The 27706-nt window shown below is 35.8% G+C and overlaps 1 protein-coding gene across 6 annotated transcripts in view; it reads right to left on the bottom strand.

Moving 5' to 3' along the window:
* Positions 1-5778: 5778 nt before the first annotated feature.
* CHD7 (chromodomain helicase DNA binding protein 7) overlaps positions 5779-27706 on the bottom strand; it is a 231432-nt gene continuing 209504 nt past the window's right edge. For 4 of the 6 annotated variants that reach the window (XM_074204185.1, XM_074204183.1, XM_074204181.1 and 1 more), the window contains 15 exons: positions 25133-25222; positions 24556-24659; positions 23011-23140; positions 22596-22668; positions 22404-22461; positions 21457-21685; positions 20963-21171; positions 20154-20819; positions 19455-19615; positions 17458-17685; positions 16768-17211; positions 13220-13441; positions 11932-12072; positions 11663-11767; positions 5779-10745 (listed from right to left, as the gene is read on the bottom strand). In XM_074204185.1, coding sequence (XP_074060286.1) covers positions 9816-10745; positions 11663-11767; positions 11932-12072; positions 13220-13441; positions 16768-17211; positions 17458-17685; positions 19455-19615; positions 20154-20819; positions 20963-21171; positions 21457-21685; positions 22404-22461; positions 22596-22668; positions 23011-23140; positions 24556-24659; positions 25133-25222 — 3790 coding nt within the window. In that variant the 3' untranslated portion in view covers positions 5779-9815. The remainder of the gene's footprint in view (positions 10746-11662; positions 11768-11931; positions 12073-13219; positions 13442-16767; positions 17212-17457; positions 17686-19454; positions 19616-20153; positions 20820-20962; positions 21172-21456; positions 21686-22403; positions 22462-22595; positions 22669-23010; positions 23141-24555; positions 24660-25132; positions 25223-27706) is intronic. The other 2 variants (XM_074204186.1, XM_074204187.1) reach the window with 2 other exon arrangements.

Here is a 27706-nt window from a genome sequence, read left to right on the forward strand (position 1 = left end):
AATCGGAGAGGGAGGCAATATTGTGTGCAGTGGATTTGGAGCTGAAAACCTGGATCATGACCCTATTAGCTCTTATGTATGTGATTCTGCATGTCATTTTCTCTTCCTAGGTCTCAATTTCCTTATCTATGCAATATGACAGATGACCTGTTTGGTCTCTTTCAACTCAACTGATCAAGTTGAGGAAAGATTAACATGTACCAGGTTCTTTTCTTGGGGAGGGGCAGGGAGGACAGAAATCTTTACATTTAAAACCCTTCCCTTGGCTAGTCTACCTTTCTTCTGTTACTTCCTATATAAAAATTGGGTAATGGGATCTATCAGAAAGAGTCCTAGGAAACAAGGCACTAGCTTGCTTATAATAGGAAAATGATCTTACTTTTCAGTTTCCTCATCTGTAAAACAAAGTTTGTACTTTTAACACTTAGAACTGGAAGGGAACCAGATTATATGGTCATCTAGTCCAGTCTTCTTACTTTACAAATTAGAAACTGAGGTTCTGAGACTGTCTTGCCTGAGTTCACACAGATGTGTTCAGAGTCAAGTCCTCTGACTCCAAATCCAAAATCCTGCCACATTCTCGTTGACTCACAGGGTTGTGAGGAACATGTTTACTTTTCAAACTTTAAAGCAATATAGAAAGGTAAATTTGATCATTTATCCCCTGACCAAGTCATGTCTATTCCCATTTCAATTTTGTTCATTCTGTTCTCTCCCCTTTTTAACTTGCTGTCTAAATCCTGCAATTTTTAAGGATGAGCACCTCCATGAGTTCTTCCCTTATCACCCTAGCATTTTGAAATTACTTAGTCCTCAGAACTAGCACATCACTCACCTCCAGGATATTTAGCACTTGGATACTTCTTCAAATTATTAGCTTGATGATGATGATGTTTGTCCTTCATCCTCAGGAAGTGATCAAGGAGGTAATGCCATGGCAAGCAAGTGAATTGGATTTTAGTGAGGGGGAGCTGTGCTAAGTCACCAGTTTCACTTCTCCTCCAAAGCCACCTGGGTCCAGGGGCCAGATATGAATCAGGACAACTGGAGATGGACCTGAATGTAAGGCTATCAGGGTTAAGTGACTTGCCCAAGATCACACAGCTAGTGTCAATTTCCTGAGGTCATATTTCAACTTGGTTCCTCCTGATTTCAGGGCTGTTGCTGTATCAACTGAGCTGCTCTTATAGACCAATAACAGCTACATTGCACTTTAACATTTGCAAAATACCTAAGCAGTTAGGTGACAAGGTGGAAAAAGAATTGGACTTGGTGTCAGAAAATGAGGACAAATTAAGTTTCAAACCCTTACTACATTTGAGACCTTGGACCAGTCATTTCTCTCCTTCAGATTCCTCATCTCCAAAATGGAGATAATAACACCTATCTCTCAGAATTGTTGTAATATCCAAGGATATATTTGTAAAATTCTTTTTCAAATGTTAAAAGTACTGTAGAAATATTGGCAATTATTATTATTAAAACACAATATTTCATTAGAACCTTATAATAGTCCTTGAGGTAAGTATGATTATCCCCATTTTAGAAGGAAACAAGGAAACAAGGTCTTAGAGATGAAAATGAGGACAATATAGAGGAGAACCCTAGATTAAGTCAAAATGTTCTAGTCCCAGCTTCAGCAAACTCCTATAGTTTATATCTTCCACATCCCAGGGGTTAGGGACATGGCACTTTCCCCCCCCAAAAAACTGAAAAATCCATGTAAAAATTTTAGGCCCTTCCTTTGTACCAGAGAAGGACTCTGATTTCTTTTTCTTTTATGGGTATTTACAATACCTCAGTGTAAAATTTGTCATAGCCTCTGTGTCATCTGTTGGTCTTGTGCCACATGCAGCATCTACAAAACTCCCACAAAATTTTCATTTAATTTCTGTTGCCTAGCGTTGATATACAGTGAATCCTCAATGGGGTTGTATTCATTTGAAGGAATAACTGGCTATGAATTTTTTTTTTAGGATTCAAGTTTCCTTATACAACCAGTATTATACTAACTGATAAGTTCACATAACAGATTGTTATAAAGATAAAATAAAATAGACATTCTGTCTTAGATATCTTTGCCTTATTACCCTTTATATGATGCTTGACATATTACAGGTACTCACAAGTATGTGTTGATTTAGATTTTTAGATTTAAATTTTTTTTTTTAACAAACCTCTACCCTTAGACATCCGAGATATCAGGATATGCTATAGTCTTATTTAGAAAGGACTGAACAGAGAAGGACAGAGAAGAAGCTGTTTAGTCATTCAAATGTAGCTAAACCACAGTTCAGGACTGAGAACCTAAAAGAAATCAGATTATTCAGCACATAACAATGTAAAAATTGAAAAACATATTTTCTAAGTTGATCATTTTGTTTCCAAACTTTTTTATAGTACTACAAAGTTCATTGTATTCATTCTTTGATTAGAACTGATTCTCTCTTCAATAGAAAACTAGATTCAGCTATTTCTTTTCCTATAACAAAAATAAGATGAGCCCCAAATGATTCTGCTTTGGATAGAATTATTCAACATTCCATCTCCCTCCTGCTACCATTTCTACAAAATTAACATTAATGGAAGTTTCAGATATTCATTTAGCCTATATGCATTGTACATTTTCTTTCTTGATTATCCAATAAATTTGACCAAAATTGACAGCTAGTTCGTTAGGATAAATTATACTTGGTAACTACCATCAAACCACATAGATCTTCAAGACAGAAGCATTCCAGGAATTCCTCAAAGGGAGAAAGAAATTCCCTGCTTTACAGCATCTTTTAAAATTCCAAATTGCTGAATGAATCTTATGCATTTAGTGGTACATGTGGGGTTCCTATGTATATATGAATAACCTAGCATTACAATTAATATATCATATCATTGATCCACACACTTTAACCTCTGCTCTCACCAACCCTTTTCATGCAATGAAAATGGTGTATTTAGGTTAGAGTTTTTCAAAGACATGCAAAAGCATACCATCTTTTGTATGGAAACAAATATAAGCCAGTTGGAATTGTGCTAAGATGAATTCTTGTGCTCTTGCACTCAATTAATTGATCATTTAAGCTCACAAAGCAGGAGAAACCTCTGTCTCTGTGTTTCTTTCCGCCTCTCTATTTTCCCACCCACTGGTGCTTTTCTTGAAAAATACGATTCCACCCTGGAATCCAGACTTCTACTGCCACTTCCATGATATCCTTAAAAGTCACAGGACAATTTTCTCATTTTACTCATTTGACCTATTCAGAACTATACTATACCAAAGGAAGACATAAAAGCAAAAGTCTTCAAGGCTATCTTTGCCTCAGATATCAATAGGCAGGATTCTGACTTCTGCAGGACCACAGTGGGAAAGTTTTAATGATAAGATCAACACCCTGGACACATTGATGATACCTGGACATCATTTAGAGGAAGTCATAAAAATTAATTTGAACTCTACAAATACCATTTTAGGTCAAGGGATAAAGGAAAAGTCTTGTCTTAATCATTTTTCATTATCCTGATAAAAATTAGTCATTTCCAAATAATCTGTCACTTAATGCTGGCACTTCCATTAAGAAGGAACAAGGGAAGGGAGGCGCAGAATTAGGTACTTCACATTGCACACTATTACTATATTACTTACTAAAGCTCTTATCTGAAAATACACATCCTAAATAATGTTGTACTATAAAAAATTGTTTACATTTTTAGAGTATGGAGAAATTTGGTTTTTTAGTGTGGGTTTTTTTTTAAAAAAACTTTTTTTAAGAAAGACTTCAGGCTATTCAGGGTCTGCCCAGCTGCTTCTCAGTAGCCAGCTATGGCTGAAGGAGCAGAAACTGTGGATTTGAGAAACATGCCAGCTTTGTCTGGTGAAGAACAATGCCTCTGCAGTCAAACACAATGGCTGTCTCTTATTTTCAGCTAACCCTTAGAAAGAGGGAAAAGGATCATGGAGTTGCCTTGCAGGGCCTTTGAGGCGAGTGAGAGAACATTAGCTCTGCAGCCACAGATATGCAAATCCTTTATGAGTCCTACAATAGCCCAGAAAACCCTGTGGGTGGAGACTGGTAGCCAAACCATAGAGCAAAGTCTTGAATGAACTATAGGTTCCAGACCTACATATCTCTGCTTCTGTTCACTCTCATCAGCATCTAAGAAGATTCACATTAAGGGTCATTTAAAGTGAAGTCAGTCCCCATTTGCTGAGTTAAGTGTTCATTTTCTACAGTCCTGAGGAATAAATTCTAAAAAAACCTGAGGAAATATTTGAAAATTTACTGCTAATTGTTCTGATTCAAGCATAGAATTGCCCCTTTAGTGACACAGACAAAACAAAGTGATCTTTTCTTTCAGATTTGCTATTCATTTGGTCACCAGTCAGTAGTGATCAGGAATATAACCAATTGTTCCCTCAGACCATTCAACAGTTCATTCATGAAACATACATTTATTAAGCACTTACGGTGTGCAAAGGATAGAAGCAATCCTCTTTAGTAAAATGCTTTGTTCTCTCACAGCCCAGTTTCTTTTTCTTTTTTTTTTTTGTTTTTGCAAGGCAACAGGTTAAATGGCTTGCCCAAGGCCACACAGCTAAGTTATTATTAAGTGTCTTAGATCGAATTTGAACTCAGGTCTTCCTGACTCCAGGGCTAGTGCTCTATCCACCGCGCCACCTAGCCACCTGTTCACAGCCCAGTTTCTTAAAAAATTCACCCTTTCTTAGACTAACTCGAAGATGCTGCCTGACTTACATTCAAGGATCCCTCTAAGCCAAGAATGAAATGGAAGATTATTTTTTTAAATTTTTTTTTTGCAAGGCAAATGGAGTTAAGTGGCTTGCCCAAGGCCACACTGCTAGGTAATTATTAAGTGTCTGAGACCAGATTTGAACCCAGGTACTCCTGACTCCAAGGCCAGTGCTTTATCCACTGAGCCACCTAGCCGCCCCAAAATGAAGATTATTAAGCCCTAATGACCTCTACTCTAGTTTATCACGTGGTTCATGACTTCATTTCAGTGGTGAAAGAGACAGTTGCCACAATATTTCCCTAACTCATAGGGTGTGGTAAGGATGAACTCATCAGTGTAAATTAAAAAATAAAAATGATTAATACTAAAATGTTAATAGCTCCGACTCCTACAGAAACAGGGTTGAACATGTCAAGTAGGAAAAGTTTTCTATTCTAAAAATGCCTTATATACTCCTCACACTATTAAATTTACAGTCTACTTAAGTTTCAGAGAATCAGTCTACTTTTATGATTAAAGACCCTTGAGAAGAAGAGACTGAAAATTTTAGGATTGTTTTGGATAGCAAATTATTTTAAGCCACAGTAGTACTATTCCCTTAGCAGATAGAAGGGGTGGGGTGGGAGGGAGAAAACACAAAGAAAGAGTGGGGGGCTGGAGAGAGAGAGAGAGAGAGAGAGAGAGAGAGAGAGAGAGAGAGAGAGAGATCACGTTTCCTCTATTTGTTATTTGTAATGATGAAATCAAACTTTTAAGATCAAAATACCATGGGCTAGGAGGGGAAGGAAGATATTTTACAGGAGAAAACAAAATTATTTCCTCCTAATGTTTCGACTTACTTGTATTTGGTTTTATTTATTATATATTAGAATTTTACTATTGCTCCACTGACTAATGAATTCACAAGTTCCTCTTTGTACACCTATCCACATATATCTTATAAAAGATAAGAACTCCATGACAGCATTATTGTTAAACTCCAGGGTACTTAAAAGTTATAGGGCTGGTGAGTCTACAGTGTTACTCTAATGAAGAATGGAGTTTATTATTTTTTTTATTTGAAGGGGAAAAGAATGTGTAAAAGCAATGGAAGAGGTTCAGCAATGTAAAAGCATTTAAAGAATTTGAAATACTTCAAAAACCAATATACTACCATTAAATTTGGATAAGACTAAAATCTGGTCATTTTTTTTTGCCAAAAAAATACATTGCATTAAATGCAATCTCCTAACTCTTAACTTACTCATCTCATGTCAACTGCAAATTTGAATATAAAATGCCTACAAAATAGACACCTCTTATCCAACTTGAGTAAACATCAAATTGCCCATTATGCAAGAGATCAAACTAAGGAATTTATAAAGAGGCTACATTTTACTTTTTAGAGTTTATTTAGTACCTTAGTAATTTAAATTGTGTTGCTACAGAATTTATTGTAAATGGCAGTTCAATTCCATCTTCATTCATAAAAGTATTTTGTAGAGCTTATCTGCAATTTAAAAAAAACTTTCATCACTTTGAAAAAGCTTGCTTATGAAATGGGGACATATTTAAAAAACATTAGCATCAATGGCAATGGGTTTGTTTTTTTTTTAATTATTGACAGTATCTTTTACTGGCACTACCACAGACATTAGTAGTAAAATATATTTTGAATGGTGGGTGGGGAAGGGGAAACTACTAATTCACTTGATGTACCAAAATTAAATATTTAATGTGAGTGATAATTGTTATCTGGGATTATTTCAATGTTTCCTTTCTCTAGGTGGAAGGCAGTACAGGGTTGAGAGTACTGTGCTTAGTGAGGAAGATCTAAGTTCAAACCCTGTCTCTGGTCCTTAATGGCTTTACAACCTGAAACAATTTGTGTAAACTCTTTCAGCCCGTTTCCCTCATCTGTAAAATGAGGGGAGGACTGGTTGTTTAAGGTCCCTTTCTCCTCTAAATCTATAATCTCTCAAATAATCCTTTTCTTAATCATAAGCTTTTTCTGGTCATCTCTCACTAAAACAAATCAAAAATGCAAAGAATCTTTTCTTTTTCTTTACTAAAAATATAATAGGTATTAATAAGTACACAATCTTAACATGTCCTTGGATAAAATAATATAGTTGCTAAAGAAGAATTAAAACATATCTGCAGTACATGTAGCATAAATTTTTTTTTTAGCATAAATCTATGACTAAGCTAAAGGGGACCTTAAACAACAGCCACACAACACTCTAACAGATGAGGTAAGATGCCTCAGAGAGTTTAAGTAACTTGCCAAAGTCACACAGTAAAATAGCAGAATCTGAATTTGAACCCAGATACTCCAAATCTTGACATACTTTCCCACTTTTATCAGTGAGTGAAGACAATATGTAGAAACAAACATTGTTGTCCTACAAGATCATTTTACAATACTTCGTTTCTTGCTAAGAACTATCTCATTCTCAAGGCAGTGAAAGAGTGCTTAACTTGGGAGTCATGAGAGTTCAAATCTCAGTTCTGCCATGTGTCACCTTGGGCAATACATTCAATCTACCTGGGCCTTAATTTCTTCATCTATAAAATGAGGGGGTTGGATCACCTGACCTTTAAAATCCCTTCTTATATAGATTTGTGACCCTAATTGAACTAAAAAATCTCCTAAGTAGGCAGACACCTTAATCATTAACCTCAAAGCTCTCTTAGAGAGCAAATATGCAGTTACACTTTCAATATAGAATTTCAAGTAACTTCAAAGATTAAACAAATGTGTCCTGTAGGTTATGTTGTGACGGTCAATAGTTGACCTATCACTTACACTGCTCTACCTGGACTGAAGCTAATAATTGATGCTGGAGGACATAACTATTTATAATATTTTTCTTCCAATATGGATGGATACATATACATTGTATATTCTACTTATTAAAAAAAAAACCTTGTCCATAATAAAAAGATATAAGAAATTTCCCTTTCTAGCTTAATTTGTTACGAATCCTTGCTTGACTTATTCAAGACCTATCTCTAGTAATTACTATAGACTTCACAATTCATTTGTATACTAATTCTCCTCCTTACACATTTTATTTGTTTCTAATTTTTTATTTTTCATGTTCAAAGAATTTCCTTTTAAAAGATATGTCCTTTCAGACCCTTTTCCTAATGCATACCATATATTATTTAAGTTACTTTCAAAGGAGAAAAAGCAACAATTTAATTATTGGGTGAAGATTCAAAACTGCCCCCCTTTCTGTACTTTGGGTAAAATGTATGTGTAGGCTGTGTGTGTGTGTGTGTGTGTGTGTGTGTGTGTGTGTGTTTGTGTGTGTGTGTGTGTGTAAGTGAGATGTTCAAGTTGTCACTAAAGTTGCGTGTCCAGTTGTAAATTTAATTCCTCTGGTATCATAAAGAAAACATATAAACAAAAACAACTGCCTAGCCCACTTCTTTCTCCCTGCTTTCTTGCCTTTGGTTTTATTTGTCCAGGTGACACAGAAGATTGAAAAGAGTAGTTCTCAGATGATATATTATCTCAAATATCAAAGGTCACCAAAGGGTACAAATCAGTAACTCTCTAGAAAAGGCTTTAGTTTTGTTTTTTTTTTTTTAAGTGGGTCAGATTTAGTTTCATGTAGGTTGTTTGACACACTGGTTTCTGGCATCACAAGCACTGGTCTACAGGATACCACAGAGCCTTTGTGTCCCTTGCTGACACTACAGCATTGTGTTTTTCTACCCATTAACCAAGGATAAATGACCTAGATATTGTGCCTATTAAAGCTTCATTTTTCTTTTGCCCTTTTGTTCTTTAGTGCACCATATTATCACATACTGAACACATTTTTAAGTATTCTCAGACTGATGCCCTTTTGAGGGGATGATGCAGGGGGTTTTGTGTGTAGTTAGCTAGAGTGAATAATGTGAAGGTAATTCAAGATTTTTCTTCCTGTCTAGTCTCAAAGACAATCAGTTTAGAGTATTACTAACAGCTAATCTAGTATAAGAGGATATATCAAGAAACCGTACAAAAGCCAGAATGCTGTATTGGCATCTATTGCAAATACAAAAAATAGAGTGAACACCAATTGTGATTTCCCTAAACACTGCATTCTATAATTACATCTCTGCATATCATGGGTCACTTTTATTAAAAGTATCATTACTACAGTTGGCAGCAATTTACATCTTATCTTACATGATAGCAGTTTTCAAAGAAAAATAAAAGGACATCACAACAAAGAAAAACAATACATTTACAAAGTCATGTCTGTAAACTTCAAGGCTAGTTTAGAGTTGAGGTAATGCTGTTTAGCTTTGTGGCTAAAGTAACAAAGTCCTTTAATTTAAAAAAAAAGGTACCTGATTCTCTCTTTTTCTTTCTTTTTTTTTTTGTTTATACCAGTGCATTACAAGATCATGAGATAATTGAACTGTAGTTTTATCCTGTAAGAACCTTCTCAGTGGGTTAATTTCCAAAGGTACTCTTCACATTCAACAGCTGCCTTATTATTGCTGTGTCTCAAGACAGAGACATTCACACTATCATGGAGATTGTCAGAGTGTGTGTGTGTATATGTGTGTGTGTGTATGTTTGTGTGTATGTATATGTGTGTGTGAGCAAGTGTAGGAACTCCCATACAGTCAAAAATAATGAGCAAATACGATATGTATGGTAAATTTCATCTTGACCTTCACAGCAAAAAAAAATTAAAATTAAAAAAATTAAATATATAACTTCATACTTCCTTTAAGCAGCACTTCCTTCTACTAGTGCCACTGTTACAAATTGCTGCTTTTATAATACCAATGGTACCAAAAGAAAAAAAAAAGCAGAGCATTATGTAAGTTTCCTTAAAAAGACATGATCACCTCTCAAATTTCATCTCTCCTAGGGATAATAAATAATGCACTGCACAATACTTAATGACCAAGATACCTTTTGACACATCTGTATAACATGACTTAGACTTTTTTTTTTGCTACACTATGTTACAGAACAGCTTATAAAAACTAGGTATGAACATTAACTGTGAGTGTAAACAGTAGGACTACCACTTGTCAAAAGTTTTAAACACTTTAACTGTAACTGGTACTGGTTATTCATCATTTTCATTATTTTCTATTTCATCCCCCCCATCCAGTGAGTCCAGTTCTTCCCCCTGTGTTATTTCATCTTCTAACATGGAGGAATTTGCAGTCTTATCTAGGCTCTCCTCAGCATCACTGCCTTCTAGGTGTTCATCATCTTTAAAGGGAACCCCCTCAGCTTTGTCAGCAGCCTTGTCGTCACTGGAACCCACTGCATTTTGAAGTCCTGCTAATGCTGGGAAACCAGGCAGTGTCAATCCTCCCAGTCCTGGAGGTAGAAACATGGAAGGGTAGAAAAGGCCCGGAGCCATGGTGGACAGTAGGAAAGGATTGAAGGCTAGAGGGTTGGAGGGCAATCCAGCTGTGGCAGTAGCAGCACTGACAGATCCATTTGCAGAGTCAGTAGCAGAAACAGTATCTGTGCTTTTCTCAGAGTCTTTGTTCTCTTCTTCATTCTCATTTCCCTTCTCTTCCACTTTTGAAGTGCCATCTTCAGGTTCTCCTTGACTGGAAGCAGTAGTAGTGTTTCCAGTAGCAGCTGAGAGTGGGTTATTTAACAGCCCACCAAGTCCAAACATGTTGGGCAATCCTGCCATCCCTGGTAAGACCAGAGGGAGCATGGTGGCAGGATTCTTAGAATCGCCTCCAGCAGCAGCAGCAGCAGCAGCAGCTGTTGCAAGTCCTGGAGGGAAGCCCATGAGACCTGCCAGTTGTAGCGACTGTAGATTCTGTAGACTCTGAAGGCTCGTGAGATCCATCCCAGCAAACAGGCTGTTCATCAGCAGCGGGTTGATGCCCGAGGTGGAGGCGGCCGCAGCCGCCGCCGCAGCTGCTTTGGCAATTTCACTTTTTGGCCTTCTCCCTCTTCTACTCGCCCCCTCTTCCCTCACAACAGGCCCTGTGAGGAGACGGTCAAACATGGATTCTGGAACGAAACCCTAGAAAGGGGAGAAGAAACATATCAAATCTATCAGCAACTTTTATATATGAGACAGCTAAGGATTCTTGCCCTACAACACGTAACACTCTCAGTTGAAGAATGTGAAACAATTCGAATATTCATAAACTTCTTTTATTTTGTTAGGTTCATCTGTTGTGCTACCTTCCAAGTGGACATGAATTTCAATGCTAAATTCAATTCAACAAATATTTATTACACATGTACTTCTCTATAAGGTATACAGAGTTCTGGGGATAAGAAGACAGAATAAAACAGTCCTTGTCCTCAAGGACTTGACATTCTACAAAGAAGATAATAACATGAACAGCAACATACAAAGTCATTTCAAGAAGGAAGTCCACTGGCAGTGGGGGGGGGGGTCAAATTAAGACTCACATGGATCCTTGTGGATCAAAAACATAGTGTTCTGAATGAAGATAAATTTTCAAATATTACCAACTAAGTTTAATATATTTTATGATGATAACTATGCTATCTTCTATCCTATGTCCTTCTATTGAACTTTGCTAACTTGATGCAGGTAGTACAGATCAGCCCATTTATTTGCAAAGTTTCCCAAATTCAGATTAATGATCTAAAAAAAAGAGAACAAAAATGTTTTCCTGTTGAACAGGAGAAATATATTCTTGTCCAGCAGGAAGAGGGATTTGAACAGCCTTCCTCTAAATGACTTCCACATGGGACTGAATGTCTATTACCTGAAAAATTCTTCTTTCTGAAATCTAACAAAAAGATTTTAATGTTCCTTGTAACTAAAGCTGAGAAAATTAAGACACTAATGTTATATCCATGGTCAAATCTGTCACTGTCAGTTCCTTTAGTTTTAAATACATTTTTTTGGTCAGGTTGTGAAACTATACACATAGCTATATATAGATACATGTTAATACTTACAGATTGCTTTACTATATCAGTCCAATCAGGAGCCACAGCAAACTCGGGATTTTCCTCTAACCACCTGGGCAAGTCCTTCATTGGAGGAGCCATAGCCCCACCCATCTGGTTAAAGACATTAAAAAAAAAAACTATTTTAAACTATAGATATACTTTTGCATAGTCTTTTTTTAATGACCTATTTCCTACTTAGAAATAAATTACTGGGAAAAACGACCATTTTGAAATAATTACTGTTGATAAGAGAACTCTTTCATAAGAAGTTTTACCTTCTTTCCATTTCGTTTATTTACGACAGGTACCCTTTCTTCTCCTGTCAAGGTGTTGATATCCAATTTATTAGGGTTTCGACATCTATGTCGTTTCTGTTTCGGTTTTTGAAATGGGGAAAACAGCACATCCGCACTCTTCTTTGAGGAAAAAGGAAAGAATGGTTACTGTTTACCTTTTTCTATTGAGTATCCTATAAAATAACCAATTAGTCTTTTTCTTTTTTCATCAAAGTTTAGGAATATTTTATATGTAAAGTTTGCCTGGTTGGTTGTATGGGTATGCATATGTATATTTCTCATGTGCATTAAGCCAGTAAATTAAGTATATATAGTGAGAATTACAAATATGTATATGAATATATATTTGTACACATATATGTGTATATATGAATACATGTATGGCTAATAGTCTCCTGAATTCTTATTAATGTATACCAAAGGTATGATTTTCAATGAATTAAATTTTAAACATTTAATCTAGTAATGAATGCTATTATAGGCTATAATTGTTAACCAACACCCTATTACCTGAACTCAACTGTTAATTGGACTTGTGGATTACAAAAACAAAAAGTGAGAGAGAGCAACAACCAAATACTATGGCTAGACTAAAGGTTCAAAACTATATGGAATATGATTAAAACCAAAAAAGATGAAATTTAATTGAAACGAATGACCGTGTTAAAAAAAATTAGTTGCATGCATGCAGGATGGGGACAAATTTGATTTTTTTTTTAATTTTTGCAAGGCAATGGGTTAAGTGACTTGCCCAAGGTCACACAACTAAATAAATATTATGGGCCTGAGGCCAAATTTTAACTGAGGTCCTCCTGACTCCAGGGCTGGTACTCTATACATTGCACCACCTGGCTGCCTCTGCAAATCTAATTTAATAGGTACTCATTAAAAAAAAAAGGTATAAGATTTTTAGTTATTTACAAGCATAATTCCTGAGACAACCATGTAAAAGAACTTGCACACAAGACTGGACTACATTACTAGTATATTTTTCAGATTAGAGCACTCCAAACAAAAAAGTTAAATCTGTAAAGGAGGCTGTGGAAGGGTCACTGGATGAATCAGCCTCTGAAGAAGGGGTTCTTAACCTAGGGGTCTGGAGGTATGGGAGCTGGATGAGAAAAGAACTATATTTTTGTGTTTCCGATCTCCAACTGAAATTTAGCATTATTTTGATAAGGTATCCAAAGACTTCATCAGATTGCCACAAGGTAAGGAACTCTTTTCTCTAAGATCTCTTCCAACTCAGTAATTCTCTGATACTTACTGGTACATAACTTGGCATATCAACAGTATAGGTAGGATGCAGTTTAAGCCATTCAACTAAATCCTTGTTTTTAGGGGCATCTTCCCCAACCAATCTGGTCCCATCTTCCAGGTTGATGACTGGGATGCGAGTATCTGGATCCAGCTGCCCAGGAGAGGGAATGTTTCTTGTTGGTGGAGTCTCTATATCATCTTCGAAAGCTTTGGTTACCTCAGCATCCTCCTGTAGAAAGATAAAAATAAGAATGAAAAGAATTGTCAACAAAAACATTCCAACATTTCACCATATTCCAGGAGAATGCCACCCTAGCATCTTGAGACTTCATACCTAGGTGAGATAAAAAATTTTCCAAAAATGTTAACTTTTAAGTTGGACAGTTTATTTTTTAAATTCTATCTATGAAACAGTAATTATTAACAATGCCCCTCTTGCTTACAATTTTTAATTCAGTTAGAATTTTCATACTTTTTCATGCCCTTGCAACCTTTGAAACTCTAATCAAGACTCTTTGTCTAAAAGTTATATAAACCAAATGAGAAAATATAGAATTCTTAACTCTGTATCTCCCCTGAGAAAATTGTGGAGATTACCTGACCCTTTTTGGGGTCATGGACAAAATCATCAAGAGGAATTAATTATGAGGTTGCTTTAAAAAAAAGCCTTGAGTTTGCAAAGTTAATCATTGGTGTACTGCACAAAGTTACTTTGCTTGCATGAAAATATCCATTGGGTACATAGAGAAACATAGTAAAGTGGATGAGTTCTAACTCTTTGCAACTTGGTGTCTCCTTAAGATTGCTTTATTTAAGGAGATATCAAAAAGACATTCAAAGTGTCAAGAAGGAAAGCAGAACATAAGTGACAGTATGACATCTGAGAATGATATGCCTAATACAATTGTCATTTTAGGTAGGACACATCAAATTATAGTTAAATTGCTACTTTTCAACATTCTGTTCAGTAAACCCCTATAAGCACCTATTGTTTGCACTGTGGTACGAGTGTAGTGAATAGAATGATAAATTTGGAATCAGAAAGACCTGGGTTGAAATGCACCTGATATTACTAGCTGTGTGATCTGGGCACCTCACTTGATTTCTATTTGCCTCAGGCAACTTCCAAGGAAACACTTATTAATTCATAGGCAAGTTGCCCCATCTACTTTGGTTGAGGATGTTCACATATTGGGAGTTACTTATAGAGTCACTATTTTCAGAGTATTATGCATACCTAACAAAATATGGCTGGAGAGTTTGATGCATAGGAAAGGTTGTCAGACTTGGAGAGGAGACTTTGAAACTTCTGACACCTAAAAGGATGACAGCTAGCAGGGACTTTGAAATTCATCTAGGCTACCACCCTCACTCTACAGAAGAAAGCTGATTCACATTCTACCTCTTGATACTTAATAAACAGGAAAGTTGTTTATCCCTCTGGATCTTAGTTTCCTTATCATAAAATCAGGAGTTTAAACTTGACAATCTAAAGTTCATTCAGTTCTAAACATATGATCCCAAGAAATAAATCGTACTTTTTGTCATTCCCTAAGTATAATTTTTTATTCTAAGTTCCAGGTTAAAAGATGGGCAAAAAATGTGGCATGAAGAAAAATGCAAATAGGGAGAGGGGATTGTTTCCTTGAGCCTTATTATTTAGAAGGTACTTCACTTCTGTTTTCGTTTTTTTTTTTGTTTATGTTTTTGCAAGGCAATAGGGCTAAGTGGCTTGTGCAAGGCCACACAGCTAGGTAATTATTAAGTGTCTGAGGCTGGATTTGAACTCAGGTACTCCTGATTCCAGGGCCAGTGCTCTATCTACTATGTCACCTAGCTGCCCCAAGGTACTTCACTTCTGGCTCTGTCTCAAAGACAAAGATCCTTCCATAGTTGAATTGTAGATTTCGGTTTCACCTATACTATACAATAAATTTCAGAAATTTTTTAAATAAATAAATCAACAAGGATTTACTGAGAGCCTACTATATACCAGGAACTATACTAGGCAACAGAGATACAAAGACAAAAATTAAATAGTCCCCACCCTCAAAGAGCTTGAATTCTATCTTGGGAACAATATATAAATATAAACAAAATAAATAAAATTATTTTGCATAAAGAAAGCACTAGCATCAATCATCAGTTATCTAAATTTGTAACCTCTTCTTAGTCCTTTTTGCTTTCTCCTTTCCAGTCCAAAGATAATTCTTCGTACAGAAAAAACAAACAAGATGAGTAGAGTAGTTGTGAGCTCTCCCATGTCATTTCTTTTCAGTGATTAGTTCATTCTGGGAATTACTCCTCTTACTTCACTGATTTTCCTATTACTCCCTATGTAGATTTTTTTAAAAAGTCCTTTTGGTTACTCATGCCATTCAACTTGAGATGAGTTTTGTTTTTGAGGGATTGTGTTTTTTTTAAACACTGTCCTTGATTCATCTTCACACTATTCTTAAAAGACCTTACAGGGTAACTTTTTTACAGTATTTATATTCAAAGTGTCTGCCCCTGAACCCACCTTCTATGCAAGTTATTTATAATATAATTTGGTTGATAAGTTATCTTCAAATTCACATAATTTTCTTTAGCTCCCTCTTTCCTTTCTAATCAAAACTGTTTGTATAACACAAATTTCATTAATGAGAGCTTCTCAGCTACCTTCAGTCAAATTTATTTTTTTAGCATTTAAGACCATGTAATCCTAACTTCTCTTTCCTTTTTTTCTTAATTTTTGACTGATATTTCTGGTTTTTTATATAACCATAATATATCATATCCCCAGTATACCATATCATCACAGTATACTCATCCTTCTCCCTTTCCCTCTCTAAGGACCATTCCATAAAACAAACAGTATTTATTTAAGAAAGAGGGGAAAAACACAACTGATGAAATCTTTCAATGATAAAAAAATGGCCAATCTTTTTGATAAATTATGGTCATAAATTAGAGAAAAGGATAAATGTATTTGCACTGATGTATTGTAAGTTCTTTCAATTTCATAAGTGATCAATGTACTCCATAGGAAAATATGTCATTTTCAACTAGAATAATAGTGATTTTCAATCAACTCAAGTTAAAAATCTAGTGATCTTGGGCCAAGGAGACAAACACAATTAGAAGTTGTGAACTCACCACTTATTTCCTAGCCAGTTAAAAAAAAAAAAAGGCACATTTATGTAATAAAAGGTTAACCCCAAACCAATTTTTCCATAAACCCAAGCTTACCACAGCTTGATAAATCTATGGTAATACTTTTCTGGCTGAGAACTAAGTTTTTTCAACAGTAATCAATGAGTCATAATCAAAGGAGGAATAACATCTAAACTAAACAATAAACATGGGACGAAAAGGAGACAGATCCTTGTAGAAGTGAGAAAATGTGCAAGTCATCTCCATAATTGTCAGCTAACAACTACTGCTCTGTTAACTCCAAATATCACCAATTTCTTCAAGAGGATGAGCTAAATTGGATATTCTTAACTGAGATGAATTCAACCAGATACAGAAACAGGAGTGCACACCCAAATGAAAACTAGCTACTGGACTTACTACACTCAATGATGTCCGTTTGTTGCTCATGAAAAGCAGATCAAGCCCTTCTACATTTTTCCTCCTTCCTCGCCTCCTCTTCATGGGAGGTTCTCCATCCATTAAGGAGCCATTAAGCAGATGCCTTGTGGGTGTGCGTGAGAGACCTGCCTGTAGCAGTTCCATTTGTGTTTTAAAGGCATCAGACACAGGTGTGGAGACATTAGGCAAGATAAACTTTGAAGTAACAGATGAAAAATTTGAGGTAGAACTTGTTGCCTCTCGTGAGGCCTTTGATAAATCTACAACTTTTTCTTGTCCATTTTCTGAGACCACCTGAGACTCCCGTAGCTGAGCCACCATCTCCATGAGATTCCGCCGCTTGGCAGCTCTTTCAGCCTCAATCTCTATTTTTCTCCTCCTTCTCCTCCTTTGACGAGGAACTGATAGGTTGAGTGCATCTTCCTAGTGAGAAATGAAGATGTGGAGTTGTAAAAAAGGCAAAGCTATATCTGACTTACTGACTGGTTTAAAAAATAAATAAATACAAACTAAATTAAGCAAAGTAGCCTATAATGAATTAAAAACCACAGAATTGGAAGGAATTTACTTGTATGACATTCCCTTTTATTTGAAAAAGCATAAACATTTTCAGATTATAAAAAAACAGAAATTATTTTATAGTAAATAAATTAAATTACTCTAACTTGCCTTTGATAATTGGGGAGAAGCAGCAATGTCCTCACTACCACTGATGCTAGCTTGACCAATCATTGACAGCTCTGTAAAGGTCCTTTTCTGTAGGGGGCTGTCCACAGCTGTTGATGCATAACTAGGCATAAGTCCCTGGAAATCAAACATCTGGCGTCTGTTTACTGGCCACTTCCCTTTTAACACTGCTTCACAGATGTTATCTAATCGGTTTATCATTACACGATCCTATACAAAAGAGAAAAGATAAAATGCAATGTTGGCACAGAGAAAACTTTGAGTCTTATTCTAGCTGAAAACAATGCTACAGAAGTATATGGTATTCTTTATTCAAAGAATAAAGAAATCTAGAGACTACCATGTTATAGATTAAGTCCTCAGAAAGCCCTAGGACAGAGAATTTTGTTTTTCAGATATGAACATAGTATGATCTGAAATAACAAACACATCCACCTCCTCAAAAAAAAAATTACAATTAAAAAATGTTTTTGGTTTTTCAAAAGGAGATTTACATTCTCATCTGCAAAGCTGGCAACTTCATGTGTGATTAGAAATACAGTTCTTTAAGTCATCAGGATATACACTGAACATCTGTATTTAGCATCTTGAAGCTCTGGCACCTTCACATACAACAGGCTGGATCTAAAAGTCTATACCAGGAAGTTGTTTCTCATTAGCGTCACTATTAATAAAGTTCAGTACTATGAAATGGGCATCAACCTAGAGACACCTAATGAATGCCAATTTGCATTCCACACCGATTATCACTTCAAATTTCATTGAAGCGTATACATTAAAAATGTCTAATTACAGCTTTTAGTCTACATAGACTGAGTTTCCACAGATTAAAAATGCTTGTTACTATGAACTCTTCAAATCATCTCTGAAGCTCCCTTCTGTATCCAGAAAAGCAGATGAAATTTCTGCAGGAAATAAGGAGACAGGAAAGGAAAAGAATTCCTTTGAGAGTAGAAACTCAAAGTAAAAAATTTATTTTTTAAGCATATCTCTGTTCCCCAAACTAAAGCAATGATTACTGATAATTGGGATATTAAGGTCATTCTCTAACTTCCTGATGGGCAGGAATAATCTATTTGGGATGTTAGATACTGCACCAGATGACCTGCTTTTCCCTTAAAATAAGTCTATTAAAACAAGTTTATGTTTTATTTTGCTTTAAACCAGATGGCCCAATTTATGATTAGAAATATTCCTATATTATATCTTCACTTTTTAAAACACAATCAATTAAAAATGGAATTATGACAAAAATCATTATATTCTGCAAGAAAATTTTAGAGATGAAGAAACTGAGGCCAGAGAGATGAGGTGATCTGTCCAACATCACGCAGATAATAAGAGGTAGAAGTAGGAAGTGAACCAGGTTATTTAACCCCAAATTTATCATTTCTTCTACCACTACTATTACATTATTATTAGATTTCTATGTAGTAAAATTTTAACTACAAAACTTGCTTTTCTTCAAAAAAAAATCATATCTGACATACGTTTGAAATTGAAATGATTAATGATACTATATCCCATCTCTCTACATAGAATTTAAATCTTTTAAATTTCTAAGTTTTGTTTTAATACTGGAACTTTTGCAGATAAAATTCATATTCAGGCTCATTAAATATCTTCCTGCCAGGAGAGTGTGAATCTGTTGTCACAATAATTTATAGACTACAAGAATATAATGTATGTTGGTAAACCATGCTATCTAATCAAAGAAGTCACACAGAATGTCACTAAAAAACTATAACCACATTCCACAGTTTACTACTCCTCAATCACCCCTGGCTTGTCACCATTCCTATTTGGTAGTCTTCTAAAAACTTTATTCCTTAGGATTTTAAGAATCTTTAGCAAAAAAAATCAACTAAAAATTTTGTATATGAAAATACAAATTGTATAATTATTTTAAGGAAAAACAAAATAGAACAATTTGGGAAGGTATCATCCACCCCATGAAAAAGAAATGATGAAAAACAAACCTTAGGCCAAAAAGAAAAAGTGAAAGTTCTTTCATGTAGGAGTTGGGCTACAGAAGGATCTCCATCCTCCATGTAAAATCCATCCCGGGTCTCATCCCGGGCAGTGCTCATGGATGCATTGCTTTCTTCATCGAAATTCTTCCCCTGAGAAGCACTTCCTGCTAAGAAGGAATAGTTGATAAGGATTAACTAAAAACAGGATAGTCCCTGTAAATGAAACTGAATACAGGCAGAACCAGAATTAAGTTAGAAAAGAAAGGGCAGTTTTCTAGCAATTGCTCATTAGAAGTGACAGCTATGGTTGAAAACATATGATCTTGTACTTTATTTCTTCCTTGAAAAATCTACAATAATCAGATATCAAAAAGTTACTTTCTAGAGGAAATTTCTATTGTGTCCAGATTCTATCCTTTTATCTATAGAGAAGAGTTAAGAAATTGAGTAATGATAATATATTGGGTAGGATGTCTATTTCTAATTAAAAATTATTTTTTCAAGGACCTTTCCCTATGTGCCAATTCAAGAGGAATAATTCATTTAGTGGCATGTGTTATAACTGATAGACTACACCTATAAATGCAATCTCTTGCATCAAATCCCTGTAGGGATAGGTCAAAGTTTAGCATGATTTTATTATACAGTATGGTTTTGAGAAAGATGTTGATAACTGGAACAGATAACTAGATGTGTAGGTTTTACCTTCAGGTTGGGAAGATTCTTCTGATTTATCATCATCATCTAACTTTTCTTCTTCATCTTCTTCAGAACCTTTTTCTGAAATAGACTTTGGATCTGCATCTGCACTAATTTCAATATCCTTCATTTCACTTTTAACAGAAGATGTATCAGCCTCACATTCCTGCTTAATGTCTTTTTCTCCAGCGTCAGCTTCCTCTTCCTCAACCTCAGATTTTTCTTTGGTCACCGAATGCTCAGACTCCTCCACTTTAACTTCAGATGATTCTGTAGTTTTTTCATCTTGAATGTGGGCTGATGAAATGATTGGAGGGGTCTGACTGAATCCAGTAGCCAGTGGGTTTAAGGAAGATACACTACCTGTCCCTCTATTTTGAGCAAAGTTTTTATGGGCATCTAAGAAGGACAACTCAGGATCATTCAAGATATGATAATCTGTCCTACTGACTCCATGTTTAGCAGCACCAACCAATAGATCTTTATCATGTTTACCACACTCCCACCACTCTGGCAAATCCAAGCTCGGCTGGCAAAGTTTTAGCCTCTCTCCCAGTTGAGGGTGATGAAGAACTTGTTCTCGTATTTTCCTTAACAGTTCTATTCGGTATAAAGTTCTAGAGGCACGCTCTTCAGTGATGGGCTCAATCATAGAAGAGAGGTCAGGTGGTTCTACAACACAAAAGCAAATCTGTTTATCTTGGTAAAAACAAAAAAGACTAGTTTCTAAACTGGAACTAATTAACTTAGAATACTTTTTTTGGTTTTTATTTCTTTATCATTTAATAGTTATTTTTATTCTTCAATATACCTACCATCATCTGGCTTTGTTGGCATTCGGCATACTCGCCTACACATGGCTACAAAACAGTTGAAATATTTTTCCAAACTCTCATCAGACTTTTTGTCAAGTCTAGCAAAGGCTCGGAACTGGTTCCAGTCAAACTGCTGTTTCATAGGATCAAAAATAATTCCAAAAGTAGAAACTACACGGTAAAAATCTGCCTCTTCTCTTCTTGTCCATCTATTGGAAAAGGAAAGATATTATCTTGAATAGTACCTGAATAAAAAAGATTAAAGTTGACTGTTAGTCTCCCCCATCCCCTGCCCTTCATAAACTTAGCAATGAAGTATTCGAGGGAAAAACAAAATCTAAAGTGCTTTGTTTTTTAATTTTCCAATAAATATTATCTTTGATGGCGATTCCTATGAGTGACAAGCCTCCCCCACTAAATGGGGGAATATAGAAGAAGAGCATGTGAGGGGAAATGAACTAAAAAAAAAAAAAAAAAAAAAGCAAAACACTCACTTTTGACGTTTTTCAGATATAATAGCTTCTCTTTCTGCTTCCAGGGCTCTCACTTCCTCCCGAGGACGACGTCTTCGTCGGTCAGTCTTCATTAGTGCCTCTTGCCTCATTTGTTGCCTTTTATAGCTGCGCTGATAGGCAGTAATGAGGCGGCGCAGACGAGTAGTCAGGGTTGAGGTGTTAGGCCAGTAAAGTTGGCCTAACTCAGCATTGCTTTCACTGAGCTTGCCTAGGAAAAGTAGAAAAAAAAAAGATTTTTGAAATGCCTACTTGCTTCTTCACAATTCCCAAGAAAATAAGATGACTTATTAGCATTCAAACCACATTGCAGAAAGGATGGCTCAATGCACTAAAAATATAAATTTGAAATAATTACTAGTGTAGATTTAGTAAGTCGAGTGTAAAAATGAAATTACTGTTTCAGAAAAATATATGGTTATTTGTCAAATAAGTGTGCATACATATATAGACACATATATCTATATATAAATTTACTTCATACCCCACATTCTATATCCCATTCTATAGCCTTAAGCAATACTTTTTCAAGGAAGCTTGTGAATTACATACAGTGGTAAAATTTAATCTCTCTATTTGGCAATCGTCCTTTCATTTCTAATGGTGCTTGATAATTATTACCAACAATAGAAAAACCCAAAAGCTTAACTCTTCTAATACCTATTTATCCTGAATCATTCTGCTATAGATAAATCCCACTGTATAATCATAAAACAAACATGAAGAAGAATTAGTTACAGGTAACCAAAAAGTGCTAAGTTAAAGAGGGGGAGAAAAGATCAAGTAGAAGAGAACAATTGATTTTAATAATGTCTAAAAGGTAATAAAATATCTCAAAAAGACAAGTGTCTAATGTCTTTGGCATGAACATGAGCCACAATTATGTAGTATGAAGTCACTTCCCTTCTTTGATTCTCATGTAGCATTACCTGTAGTATGTATTTCCATGGATTCTTCCTTCTCCTCTGGAGGTGAATTTGCAAATTCCTTGAGAAGAAAAGTAAATTGTTTAGATTTTTAAAATTTTTTTCTCAGTTTTTAGAGAAAGTTGTTTTCCCCCTCACAAAGTTAGAGCTATTTTAAAAATACAGAATTGAGAATCAAAATACTCAAGTTCTTACATCTATTTCATCCTTGAATGGTGTTCTAGTTGGTTTATATTCAGGGTCTTCATCTTCTCGGTCAAATTCTCCTCTATACAAAATTTAATTTAAAAATAAAATCAAATTGATAAACAAGTGAACTTTACTTTCCCACCCAACAATCAATTTGTTGTGTGTTACTTTTAACATGAGGCCTGCTGTCAAAAGGGGAAATAAATAGAACTAAATTCATATTAAAGAAATAAAAAATAAAATTTAAGTCTGCTTCTCACTAGTATTTTTAACATTAAGCACCATGAAGACCAAATCAATGGCAGTCAATAAAATAACCCATTAGATTCTGTAAAATAAACAAAAAATATAAAAACTGAACCTTGCCAATATATGTGATACTGACATAAAGTTTATTAAAATATTAAAACATCCTTCTTACCCATCACCACCATCTGCTAGCATGTCTGTTCCTCTTTGCTCAGCAGCTATGGCCTTGGCATCAGGCATGCCAACCCGTTCCAGAAAACACAGTGCTGGGTCAGCTCTCATAGAATTGTACTTCTCATAGCCTGTTTCCATCATCACCACCACCACCCCACAGATGAAGCAAACAAAAACAGAAAACAAAAAAAGGCCTTGTCACAGAAAGATTCATGGCACAGATACATGACGCATATTTTGTTTCTAATTCAAGGTTATTATCAATATTGAGCTTAAGAAAACAAGAATTTGTTTTTAAACAAAGTATCTTAGTGATGGTCATATTAATTGTGTTTTTTGGGGTTACAACTACTTTCAAGATATTATAAAAAGATATGACCAATGCTAATAGGAAAACACTTTTTAAAATATGAAAGAATGGCATATTGCCTAGGAAGATTTTTGTTCCCCACCCCCGTTTTTTTTTTTTTTTTTACCAGATCTAATTTTGCCTGACATTTGAAAGGCTTCTTAATGGGTTCTTTATGGCCTCTACAGTGTTCCTCCCTTTTCACTCCCCTTACCCCTTTCTGAACAGTTTCAGTCCTTCTGGAACTTGTACCAATGACTACCCCCCCCCCAACCCCACAGAAGACTGGAGGACCTGTCTTTTTAAGTTTGGGATGTCTCGTGACAGGGAGATGATGCTGTTCCCTCTATGGTTCACACACTGCAATTTGCTTTTTTAGTGCCCAAGTTGACTAGATGGAAAATGGCAGAGCCCAACAGTGCACGGCAGGGAAATGATTTTTAGGCTAGACTTGCCTCAGCTGAGCTCACAAAACGTGGCTGCTGTACATAGGCAGAACAGCACAATTCAATTAGGATTTGTACTACAACACACTGCTCCTAACTGCTGTAGAGCCCCAAGCCAAACTGTAATCATGAAAGGTTTTATAAGCCATCATTCTCCCCTTTAGTCAGGCTGGGCTGCTGAGAATACCTCTGCGACCTCCAGAGAATTGGGATTATAATCAGGAATCGCTCACTGTATATATCCTGCCAGCTCCACATCCCCAGCCTTTCAAAGTTAACAAGGCTGCATCCCACTCAAGGGAGCCGGGAGTTCTCAGCACTGACATTTGTGAAATATTGCTTGGAACAAAGCCCAGGAGGCACTTGTACAGATTAATAGCAGAGGTTAAGCCCACCGTCCACTTTGACACTGGTTGGCAGAATTAGCAAGGGAAGCAGTCCTGGAAGCAAAGTTTATGGAGATCTATAGTGCTACTTGGCTATTATTAAAACAAATATGGTTTTGCTTTATTTACAGCCAAAGAAAAAATATTTTCTTCTCAAATATTCTACAAACATTTAAAAACAGCATCTGATATTTACAGTTCAAATTAGACTTTTAATACAGAAAAATGGTGGAAGCCAAGAGTCCTTTGGAACTACACTCATTAATATTATGATGGGAAGAAGGAATGTGAAGAGTTCTAAAATACAGATAAAGCCATGCAGTTAAGTTGAATTCAAATACACAAAAAGAAGCCTCACTTACCATGTTTGTACACTCCAATCAGGAGGGATTTATCTGCTTCCTTATCCCACCAATCTGTAGGAACTTCAGCATGGAAAGGTTCAGGTATCCAAATATCTGTTTCACTGTAAAGAAAATAGTTTAAATTATATTTAAATAAAGTACTAGTACCAAAACAAAAAAAAATGCTATGTATTATATACCCCACATACAGTCTTCATTATGGAATCTATGTGGAGAGATCTGGGCAGTGTGGTGAAATGAAGGCTAAAGGAAGACAGCAGAGGTCAAGGTGAATCATTTTGCTGTCTACCTTTACTATAAACATACCTTGTGCAGCAAGGTCATGTTTAAAAGGCTACCTTCAGACTATCATCAGCTACTTAAAAGAGTGACTAAAAGTAACTCACAGAAGAACATTTTTCAAACACACATAAAAAAACAAGGCTCACCCAGATTATTGCCAAAAACAATCACATTCAAAGAGAGGAGACATTGATAGCAGCTTATGAAGGTTCTTTAACACAATGTTTAAAATGTTTTCAGATTACACCAATCTCTACAATAAGGCATAGAAAAAATGTGCACTTGCACTAACCTTGAGTCAGCACCCTCTAAGATCTTATCTGCCTGGTCCCCTATCACTTCTTGTCTTAGATAGTACAGCATGCGGACACGCAGCAGGACCCTGGAGAGGAAGACAGAGGGGGGGAAAAGTTCTTAACTTCAGGACTGTTTGCCAACAGTGGCTTTTGGCAGCTGCTGCTGTTCATCCATCATCCTGCCAAGGCTGATTAGCCATGCTGTATGGTAGGCTTGAAGCGTGACAGATGGTGGCACATAATCACCTCTGTGTGGTGCTTTCTGCTGGCTTCCAACAGGCCTGCCTGGCAACCGCTTACACTGCACAGAGAGGGACCAAGCTCAGCCCAACCCAGGCGCATTTCATTTAGTTCTACCTCGTGCAGCTTGTGAAGTTTGGACACGTACTCCACCATCGCCTCTGAAGTATTGAAGCAAGTTTGTAAACAACTGAGCAGATGGCTTTCAGTCACTGTTCTGCTTCATTATCTCATAAAATTTCCTCAGCTGCTGCCTTAATACCATTTTTGGAAGCACATCAGAAGTTGTAGGAATAAACGAGATATAAAATCTGGTTTTACTACCTTACAATAAACCTTCAATATGGAATGTCAGGTTTTTCAGATTATACAACTTTTGTTTCCGAGAAAGGAGGTAGTTGTATATATGTGTGGGTGGGTAAAATCACTCTCCCTTTGGGCAAACTACTTTTTCCCCTTCCCTTTAGTTTGTACTATTTTTTTTCTTTTTACCTATGTATAAGTTGAAACAAGCAAACAAACAAAAAAAACCCCAGAAATTTTACTGAGGATTTGAAATATGTCCTATTTACTTAAGATTGTGGAGTGATTTCCAAGGGATCAGTCAAAATCACTTGGAATGCCAGGAACCAGATTTTTCCAGGGTAATCAAATCCCATTTGGATTTTCACAATGGCTAAGACATTATTTTTTGCAACAAAATCCACCTGGCAAATCCCACAGGCTTATTCTGTGTTTACCCAAGTACAGCATCCCCTGCTGGTCAGCTTGTGGTGTTACACTTTACTGAAGACCACCCTCAGACAGAAGCAGGTTACTACAGCAGGATGATCCTTTCCTCAGGGAAGATGTAAATGGTTATTTCTGAAGTAGTTTCAGTGATGCAGGTCAGACAGACCAGACAGTTTCAGTGATGCAGGTCAACTTTTGATTTTTCTAGAATGGACTATCAAACTAATCCAGAACTGCCTTCACTTAGCTGTAATAAATCAGGGTCTAAATTATTCTGATTCATGATTGTCAAGTATGTGTACTACAAAGTCACAATTTTTTTTTTGGTTATCCATTTTGTATTCTCTGCATTTTAATTATCAGGTAGTCTCAACAATTGTTAGTCTATGAAGGACAAACCAAAGGGACAATTTAGGATAATTGTGTGTTTGGTGTTTCATTTCTTTCCCTTTGCGTCTGGCACAAGAACTATCAGAAAGAGAATCTACAAAGAGTAGCCCAGTCTCTGACAGAATTATTTTTTATTTAATCAAAAATCAACCCTAGTAGAACTCTGAATAATTTTTGGCATCTAAAGCAAGAGATCTTCCTGTTTCAAGAGGAACTAAGTCTGGGTCTTTCCCCTTTTTTTGGAAAAGACAGAAACTGAAGAGGGTAGAGTCATGATCTGTCTTATCTTCTAAAGTGCAAAACTTTTGGCAAATGGAAAACTTCAATAAATAATGGAAGAGCTAATATTAACTTCTGTTTTCTGTCCATGGACATCATTTCATTTTAGTAAGAGCAGAGCTTGGAGGAATTGCAGGAGAAGATGAGGTAAGTTACATGTTTTCAAACTACTAAAGATCAGATGGGTTAATGATACCTCACCCACAAAATGACTAAGAGAAAAGACAATAAGAACATTAGTTACTGCTCACTGCAACTGCAGGGAATATACTAAGGGTAGGAAGTCTGTTAGGAGCATCAGAGAGGAAAATGAAACTGCAGTGCCTGGGAACATATGCCATTGTTCCCACATTAAACTAAGGGAAAAGGATCTACTTTAGATGAGTATCATTTCCTGACTTGTTTACATTCAGAACTCAAAAGGATGTGAAAAAATCAGAAGATTTACACAAATCCCAAGCAAATGGAAGTTTACTAACAGCAGTACATGGAATGCCCTTTTAGAGGGTGCTACTAGTTTACCAACTTTAAAAACTAGGTATGTTAGAAGTAAATAGTTTAAGTATATTTAGAAGACTTAAATGAGCAAATATTTATGTACAAAATCTGGAAAGTACCATCACCCAAAGCAGTCTCTAAAAAAGCATCATAACCAAATGCAAACACCTCATGTTTCTGATTCTAAAATTTTTCTTAAATAACAGCACAGAAGCATTAATGTACATGGGTCTTCCTTTGGTCTGTGGTTAACAGATTTCTAATGGTTGATATTAAAATTCAATTATACAAATATTTGCTTAATACCTAATAAGCAATACAAAGTTCTAAAATAGCATCAAACTCAATATGTTTTATTTACTTTGTACTGTTAAATTCCCACATTCTAGTTGGAAAATGTTAATTTTGGGAGTGTGATGAGACAAGAATAT

The sequence above is a fragment of the Macrotis lagotis genome, chromosome X, assembly GCF_037893015.1.
Source record: "Macrotis lagotis isolate mMagLag1 chromosome X, bilby.v1.9.chrom.fasta, whole genome shotgun sequence".
Taxonomy (NCBI): Eukaryota; Metazoa; Chordata; class Mammalia; order Peramelemorphia; family Peramelidae; genus Macrotis; species Macrotis lagotis.